Below are 9,084 nucleotides of genomic sequence, written 5' to 3' on the forward strand. Positions count from 1 at the left end.
GGGCTCCCTGCTCAGTGGGAAGCCTGTCTCTCCCTTTCCCACTCCCCCTGCTTGTGTTCCCTCTCTCGCTGTCTCTCTCTCTGTCAAATCAATAAAAATAAACTTAAAAACTTTAAAAACAAATAAAATTAGGTTTATGAGCAGGTGGTTAGCATAGGGGTGTTGGCCTGGAGGCATACTGGCCTTCCCCTCAACCCACATTCCCAGAGATGGCCGTGTTTATCTCATCTCTCTGGGATGCTTGCCCTCGGCACAAGTCCTGCAGGGAACAGTGCTGTCCACCAAGCCTTTCCCTGAGGAGGGGGCCTCACTGTGGCCAGGCAGTGTCCTGGCTGGGGCTGGCATCACGGGGCCCAAGGAGAGAATTTTCCTCTACCCAATGCCAGCCTCCAAGTAGGTACACCCCATCAGGCACCAAGGTTAATTCCCAAAGGCCGGCCCGTATTTAACTTTCCACGTGAGATTAGGTTAAATATTTGGGTTCATAAAAGCCTAGATTGCAGACCGCGGCTCTCACAAAGGCTTGGTTGGCTGCAAGCAGAGGGGGGCCTGGCAGGCTGAGATTTATGCAGAGTTCCTGAGAGCTTGCCAACACCAACCAGGAGGTTTAGAACAGCCTGGCTTTGTAGCAGGGGATTTTGTACTGCCCACGCACTGCCTAGGTAAGCTTCCACAGCAAATTAGTTTCTGAGAAATTAAGTAACAAAGCGATCGATTTCCCTTCCCAGAAATTATAAAAGGAGTGATTTTCCTGGTACAAGATGGCTTTTGCTTCTTTTCTTCTTTTTTCTCTCTCTCTGTTCTTTTCCTTCTACTCCTTCTTATTCTACTTCCTCTTCTTCTTCTTCTTCTTCTTTTTTTAAGATTTTATTTATTTATTTGACAGAGAGACACACAATGAGAGAGAAAACACAAGCAGGGGGAGCGGAAGGGGGAAAAGCAGACTTTCTGCTGCGCAGGGAGCCCAATGTGGGGCTCCATCCCAGAACCCTGGGATCATGTTCTCAGCCAGAGGCAGACGCTTACAACTGAGCCGCCCAGGCACTCCTACTTCCTCTTCTTTTTCTCCTTGTCCCCCTCATTCTTATTCTAATTCTTGGGATTGTTTGCCTTCCTCATTTCTTCATGCTCTGATAAAAATTTTGAAAGTGTTTTGGTGGAATGTTCATGGTAAATGCAGATAATCACATCCTTTTCTATTCTTGATATAAAAAATGAAAGACTTTGGGGGTACAGTCAGTTAAGTGTCTGACTCTTGATTTTGGCTCAGATCGTATCTTGGGGTCATGAGATCGAGCCCTGTGTCTGGTTCGGTGCTGAATGTGGAACCAACTTAAGATCCTCTCTCTCCCTCTCCCCCCCCCCGCCCCTCCCTGCTACTATGCACTCCCACTCTCTCTGAAACTCTAAAAAAACAAACAAACAAAAAAAACCAAAAAAGATAAACAACAAAAGCCTTCGCTCCTTGTTAGACTCAGGTGATGCTAACGGTCCACCATCTTTCCTTCTTTCCTTTGGAAGATTTATTATTATTATTATTATTTTTTTTTATTTGATGGGGGTATGGGCAGAGAGAGAGGGAGAGAGTCTTAAGCAGACTCCCTGCTGAACATGGAGCCTGAGATGCGGAACTCGACCTCATGACCCTGAGATCACGACCTGAGCTGAAACCAAGAACAGGTCGCATAACTGACGGCACCACGCCAGGTCCCCACCACCATCTTTCAAGAACTCAGAACTTTGGGGTTTGGGATCAAGTGGGTGTTACCTTCCTCACAGTGTCCAGATTGTCTTTGTTGTGAATGACACACACCTGTGACAAACACAGCTGGAAATAGGGGATCATTCTGTGTCCTGAAGATAGGGAGCAGCTACTTGATGTGCAGGAGCTGAAACAGGGGTCTCGGTCTCACTTCTTTAACTCAGCTGAGGTGCCTGGTCACAGGCGATGGAAATGGGGCATTACTGGAATGTGTGACCTCTGCTAGAGCACTGAGGGTGCTGGGTGCTAACCTGGGTGACTTGGGTTTCTAGTTCCAGAGCCGTGGCCAACATGTAAGTCCTGTGATGCTCGACAGGTGACTTAAGCTCTGTGGGCTATACTTACGGCAACTGCCAGATGAGGAGGCCAGCCTAAATAATCTCTAGAGGCCCATCCTGTTCTTTGACTAAGAATTATTTATTGAAAATGCTTAAAAATATAGGTTCCCCTATGTTAGTTTGAACCATATGAAATTGCCGACACTGCCCATACTTAACATGCAGAAATGGCAATTTCATATGGTTCAACAGAACATAAGTAACGGTCTTCACATTACTAAACACCTACCATGGTGTTCTACTCAGAGAGAGGGATACTATGTGTAATGAATATGATCAGTATCTATCAGTTAAGTAGTTATTCTGAGTATCAAGAATTTAAGCCTATTGGAAATTTCCAGCATAATGTCCATCAGTAAAATTGCTTTCACACAACAATTCGCTTTCTCCTTTGTTATGAAACAAACAAAGGACTATTCAACCATATCTCATGCAACAGTGTTCAAAATATGAATCACCCTTGGACTCAACTTTTTTTGAAAATTTTTTTCACCTCCCTGGTACCAGGGGCCAGGTACTTAATCTACTGAGCCCTTTTCACTCTATAAGTAAGTCTTATCAAGAAGCACCTCCCAATCTGCTTTTTAAAAAATTTATTCGTGGGGCGCCTGGGTGGCTCAGTGGGTTAAAGCCTCTGCCTTCGGCTCAGGTCATGATCCCAGGGTTCTGGGATCGAGCCCCGCATCGGGCTCTCTGCTCAGCAGGGAGCCTGCTTCCTCCTCTCTCTCTGCCTCCTTGCGATCTCTGTCAAATAAATAAATAAAATCTTTAAAAAAAGATTTATTCGTTACTTTAGACAGAGAGAGGTAAGTGGGTAGAGGCAGAGGGAGAGGAAGAAAGAGAGAGAACCTCCAGAGCCAGATCCCACGATCCTGAGATCATGACCAGAGCTAAAATCAACCGACTGAGCCACCCAGAGGCCCCGAGAAGTTTTGCCATGAGCCTTCGTCCATGTTAGAAAAGCTGAACAAATAACCAGTAGTAGCTCCAGCAGCAAGATGCCAAATGCTGCTATGCTCGTACCTTAAACAAACCCAAAGAGCTCCAGGGGAATCCGGCACTGAGGTCCCTCAACTCAAAGGTATTCTGTCACAGGGGATACCCGGTTGGGCTCTAGGGGACCAGGAGTCCCCTGAAACTGAATGTGGAGCTTTGTATGTGCACATGCATACTTTTGGGGAGAAGAATAGAATCGGTTTGTTGAATTTCATTTTTCAAGGAATTCGTGAATCCCCTCCTCTCCTGCAAGTAAGCTGAGAATCACCGTTCTAGTCGTTTCCAGTCGAAACCCATAGTACGTGAGAGAGGACCAGTCATTGATTCACCACCATTTGGCGAAGATCTGCGAAGTACCAACCACGATGCAGGGCCCTGGGATACAAAGATGAGTAAAACCGTAGATCCCTGCCCCCCAGCAGCTCAAGTTCCCATATAATTGTGATCCAAATGACTTTAGCTCTCTGAACGCCAGTTTCCTGGTCTGTAAAAGGGAGGTGAAAATCCCAGGGTCATAGAGTGGTTTTGAGTATCACATGAATAATTCACAATACATGGGTAATTGAAAACAAGCAAATAGACAAGCGTGCCAGTTTGCAGAAGCAGCACAGAAAAGGATCTCCAGCTGAGACAGAAGCCTGGGGGAAAAGCTCGTGGGTGACGTGACCACAGACAGGGTAGGAGGGTTTGAACGTACCGTACCGCCATTTTTATGTGTGAGCCTGGAGAGACTCAGCTCCTTTGTCCTGTAGAAATTGCATTTCTTTCTTCTCTGCAGGGTGACTCAGGGACATTAGAAGACAGAGGTTACTCCAACGCCCTCTCCTCTCTCCTCTGGGCTCCATCTTCCCTTCCCCTCAATACTTACTGAAAGTGGCTCATTCCTGTTTTAGCTGTGGAATCTCGAGGCTTCCCTTGAGGCACCCTGTCCTGGATGGCCTTGCCGAGACTCGAAACACAGCTCTCCTAGGTCCCCATTCTCTCACAGCCCTGAAAAGACGGGGCCTCACAATGGAGCACTCTTATGGTCAGGCGCTGGCCTAGATTTTTCACAGGTGGTACCATTGCTTTGATGAAAACATTTGCAGAAGGGGGTTGGCCGTGAGCCTACCCTTTGCGCCTGCCCTTCCTCTGTTCAGAGTCGTCACTGGTGGAATTCTGAGCACAGGACACAGCCCACAGAGGAGATATGTGGGAGGCAGTGTGGGAAGATGAGCTCAGAGTACTCAGGAGTTCGCAGTGCTGTCACCTCTCTGGGGAGAGACTCAGATCCAAGGCTGGGCCCCCGTGCAGCCCAGTGCTACTGGAGTAGTTTCCAAAAAGTGCTGTCTGATGAGCAAAAATAACTAGAACAATTCCAATCTTGACAGCACCTTAGCAAAAACATTGCAGGGGAGCTGATTCTCAGCCCAGAAGGGGATTTCCCCCTTATTCTGGCTAATTTTCTGCTGCCTGCCTCTGCTCAGCAGCCTCCCCCAGACCAAATTTCCCTCATCAGTCAGTCACTCCTGGGACTTCTCCACCCCTCCACCAGCCCTTCCTTCTGTACACTTAGCGCTTCTGTGTGTGTGTGTGTTTTTTTTTTTCCTTAACTTGTCTATATGTTCTGTTGAGTTTTCTATTTGGCTTCACAAAAGGAAACTGGATTTTCTCTCGATGGTGCAGAAACAGGGAGATAAACAAGCTGGTGAAATCACAAGTTTCTTTATTGGATGAAGAAGTGGAGAAGGGTTGGCAGAAAGAGGGTGAGAACGCTTACAGGTGAAGGAATCATCCCTGTAAAACCAGCCCCGACATAGCACAGAGGGGTGGGTTGTCTTTTGATTGATGAAATAAGTGTGAACGCCTCCAAAATGAAGCAGATCTCATCCCTGGGAGGGTTAAGGAGCCAGCAGTGATGTCTTGAGTAGGATTAAAGCTACCTTAGCTATACTCCTCACAGCAAACTGTTTTATTTTAAGAGAGGAGAAAGCAGTCTTTATTACGTTGCTTTGAACAAGTGCTTGGCATGTACTTTGGGGCAATCTTATTCATTTGTCAAGTTTCCTTTCAACTCTCTAGGCTTTGGGTGGAGGGAAGAGTGAGAGAAAGACCTGGGAGCTCTTGGAATAACAGGACTAATACCACGATTGAAAAAAATCTATTAACTTAGTTACCATAATTCTCAATGAATGAAATGTTGGGAAGGCATCAGAGAAAGACCTGGGTATGTACTTGTGCCCTTTCCACAGGTGGGGAGATCGGAAACCTCTCTTCTCATAAGAGGAAACAAAAGCCCTGTTAAAGAGAAGGGGCATTGTTTTCAGAAAGGCATTAGGCAAACACACTATTGGGTTGTTCAGGCTTTTATTGACTGGGCAAACCTGTAGGTTCTGGATAATCCCAGGTTCTCTTCCTGCCTACATTCCTTCCACTTCTGTTGGCACCTGTTTGCTCCATCAATGCACCATGTTCAGCTCCATTCTCTGAGCTCTCTTATTGCTTTGTTCAGACCTCTTAAAATTCTTTGTTACTTCTCCTTGCTGTTTGTTTGCAGTTCTCCCATGACCCTGAGCTTCCACAGACAGAAATCTCATATGCATTAATCATCTCTGCATTTCCAGTGCCCCTCCTGTGCCCGGCACAGCCATTTATTCATTCAGCATCCATTGCGTGTCTCTGATGTGTCGGGCTCTGTGCCCACATTAGCTGTCCCAAGGCAGGCAAAGAAGATATGCGTCCTGTCCTCATGGAGAAGACAGTGGAGTAGGAAAGATGACACCCTAAGCCAATAATTACACACACACACCAGCAATACACACACATAATTAACACATATACATATATATATAGTTTTATCCTCCATTAAATTTTCTTAAAGTAACTGATCATTGAATTTTTTAAAAGATTTTATTTATTTGACAGAGAGAGAGACAAGAGATCACAAGTAGACAGAGAGGCAGGCAGAGGGAGAGGGGGAAGCAGGTTCCCTGCTGAGCAGAGAGCCCAATGCTGGCTCGATCCCAGGACCATGACCTGAGCCGAAGGCAGAGGCTTAGCACACTGAGCCACCCAGCCACCCCCTCCCTCCCTCAAATTTTTATGGTAAGGTAACCCGCATCCAAAAAATGTATCAATTTGCATGCGCAACGCTTAAAGAACAACAACAACAAAATGCACTCGATCTATCAATCACCAGCTAGGTAAGAAGAAATATTACCTCTCCCTTTGTATTCCCCCTCACTTTATCCCCTAAAGTAGCCAAATGCAGAAAGAGTCAGTGTTCTCCACCTTGCTCATCTATTTTATCACTCAAATTGCAGCAGGAGGGAGCTATGCCTACTTTATCCAATCTGACACAGACCCTGGAAGATGTCTTCAAAAGGGTGTTTATTACTTATATGGATAACTGGCGCAGGAACACAACAGCTGAGCAAGAAGCCCTACAAGCCAAACTCGATGCTGAGAACTTCTACTACGTCATCCTGTACCTCATGGTGATGATCGGAATGTTCTCATTCATCATCGTAGCCATCCTGGTGAGCACGGTGAAATCCAAGCGGCGGGAGCACTCCAACGACCCCTACCACCAGTACATCGTGGAAGACTGGCAAGAGAAGTACAAGAGTCAAATCTTGAATCTAGAAGAATCAAAGACCACCTTCCACGAGAACGTGGGTGCAGCAGGGTTCAAAATGGGACCTTGAGAAACAGAATAGGCACAAAGCCAACATCTGATATCTGGGTCTGAAGAGATGCCCTGTTGTGGAGCAAACCCAAGTTGTCATTGGTTAGGAGACACTCAGTTCCTTGCTTGCTGTGGAGAACTTTCACGGAGATCATGTGGCCGCTCAACCAAGATCGATGACATTTTACTCTCGGTGATTTATACTTGCTCATTGGAGCCATATTTTATGTGGAAGACCTCTTTTAAGTTCTGGGCAATGTTAATGGCATTTTAATCAATGTCCACTGTGACAAATGTTGTCAAGTTAGTGAAAATAAAGTCAAATTTGTAGTGAAGGACCTGTGTGATGGCAGTGCAGGGGGGGTGGGGGGGACTAATAAATCACAAACCTTCTTTATTACAAAACACGACTTTGCATGTGATAAATTCACTTTATAAATAACCCAGCTGTATTATCCAGAAGCTGTGGTTCAAAACCGCATCACTCGCTCGCTGGCTTGACATCAGAGTGTTTATTCATTAATTCAGGAATGCAGAGTCTGAAGTGATGAATGAACAGAAACACCAGGTTACTTTATGGGTATTGTTTTCCTGACATTTTTGTTTATTTGGAAGTCTGAAGACAGAACAAACATTTCACAAGGGCAAATCGTCCCCAACGGAGACGTAGCATCTTTAAGAACTACGCAATACAACAGAAACCTATTTTTATTTTTTTTAAAGACTTTATTTATTTATTTGACAGAGAGAGGGAACACAAGCAGGGTGAGTGGGAGAGGGAGAAGGAGGTTTCCTGCTTAGGAGGGAGCCTGATGCAGGGCTGAATTCCAGGACCCTGAGATCATGACCTGAGCCAAAGACAGACACTTAAGGCTGAGCCACCCACACCCCAGAAACCTATTTTTAAATTAACACTTAAAGTTTTCCAGAAAACTAACTCTCCAAAGAGAGTTTTGTTACTTAGAAAAAATTTTTGTTTTGTTACTTAGAAAAATTTTTGTTACTTAAAAAATTTTTGTTTTGTTACTTAGAAAAAATAAGGAAAAGTTGTAACATTGCCTTATAAATAACATATTCTTTCAACTCTATTTATCTCCTTCCATTTATAATTACTTGTTTTCACTTATGTTTCAAGGGACTGATGGTACAGAAAGTGAACTACCCGTGTCCGCTGAAACAGTTCATTACATCCAGAGATTGCATTACAGATGCAGTCCACAGATTAGGTGACTTCATCTGTTAATTAAATCAAGCAATATTTAGCACCTGTCTACTCTACTTGGGCCACTGGCACAGACCCCAGGAGAGTGGAGATGAATGAGACTCCCTTAGCTGGAGTCAACCTACTCATTAGAGAAGGTCAGGTACAGAAACGTCACGATGATAGAACATGACAGGTTATAAAGGAGATCAGCACAGAGTGGGCAGAGCTGGAGCAGAGTTGGAAGGGCAGGCCTAAGTCTACAGTGTCAGAGTCACTGAGAGTAGGAAGTCGGAGCCAGGATAGATGTATGAAGTTGTGGCTTTGTGCCCTCCCCACCTCCTGCCGCTTGGCTTTCTCCTCCGCCATCTACTCAGCCAAAACACAGAAATTGTGAGTAGGACCTCAAGCGTCAAGGTACTAAGACAAAATTCAAGAAAGAAGCCCTTTTTCAAGGCATGCTTATAGGAAGTCTCCCATTGACCCTAAGGATTCTATCTCCAGAGTGAGATATCTACAAGGTATCTGATTCCTAGTAACAAATCTGCAATTATGCCAACACAAGCCTTCCATAGAATGTTACTAAAAACCATTTATATTCCCAGAGCAGATGGGGCAAGAGTGGCCTCCTTTCTCAGATCAGAAACCCAGAAATGCAACTGCACACAGAACATTTGTCCCAGTATGCCCAGACTAGGCACCCTGGCTACAAAATCCTGGCCTTGGGTCTGGATCCAGGCAGAGATCCAAGATTTCCACCACATGACCAAGACTATCTTCATCCCTAACCTCTGGCCAGGCTCTTCTGGGCCCTCAAGGAGGCCTCAACCTTGGCTTACAAACAGTGCAGGCATTTGGCATAAATGATTTTGTCCCCCTCTCCACGCTAAGAGACTTGAACAAACTCTAGCATAGCTTCTAACAGCTCAAAGTCTCATCCCTAACAGGACCCCAAACCTCTTTGGAGTGCCTGCCTGAGAAAACTGAACAAGTTTCCAGGAGAATTAACTCTTGGTTCCAGCCAAAGCCTAGAGAGAAGCAGATCAGCTCCCTGAATCCCCTCTAAAAGCAGGCATTTTAGAAAACTTGGAATTATAAATCTTTTCTCTTCCTCTTTGGG

The 9,084-nt window shown here is 45.3% G+C and overlaps 1 protein-coding gene across 3 annotated transcripts; it reads left to right on the forward strand.

Moving 5' to 3' along the window:
* The first annotated feature begins 491 nt into the window (after nt 1-491).
* Nucleotides 492-7,114, forward strand: KCNE2 (potassium voltage-gated channel subfamily E regulatory subunit 2). Of its 3 annotated transcripts, none has more exons than XM_059388222.1 (2): nt 492-662; nt 6,399-7,114. In XM_059388222.1, the coding sequence occupies exon 2, from the start codon at nt 6,411-6,413 to the stop codon at nt 6,780-6,782; it is 372 nt and encodes a 123-aa protein (XP_059244205.1). In that variant the 5' UTR covers nt 492-662; nt 6,399-6,410; the 3' UTR covers nt 6,783-7,114. The 3 variants fall into 3 exon arrangements, with proteins under 3 accessions (XP_059244205.1, XP_059244206.1, XP_059244207.1); XM_059388223.1 differs by lacking the exon at nt 492-662 and adding an exon at nt 3,692-3,773; XM_059388224.1 differs by lacking the exon at nt 492-662 and adding an exon at nt 6,134-6,278.
* The last annotated feature ends 1,970 nt before the right edge of the window (nt 7,115-9,084 follow it).

The sequence above is a fragment of the Mustela nigripes genome, chromosome 2 (genome assembly GCF_022355385.1).
Source record: "Mustela nigripes isolate SB6536 chromosome 2, MUSNIG.SB6536, whole genome shotgun sequence".
NCBI lineage: Eukaryota > Metazoa > Chordata > Mammalia > Carnivora > Mustelidae > Mustela > Mustela nigripes.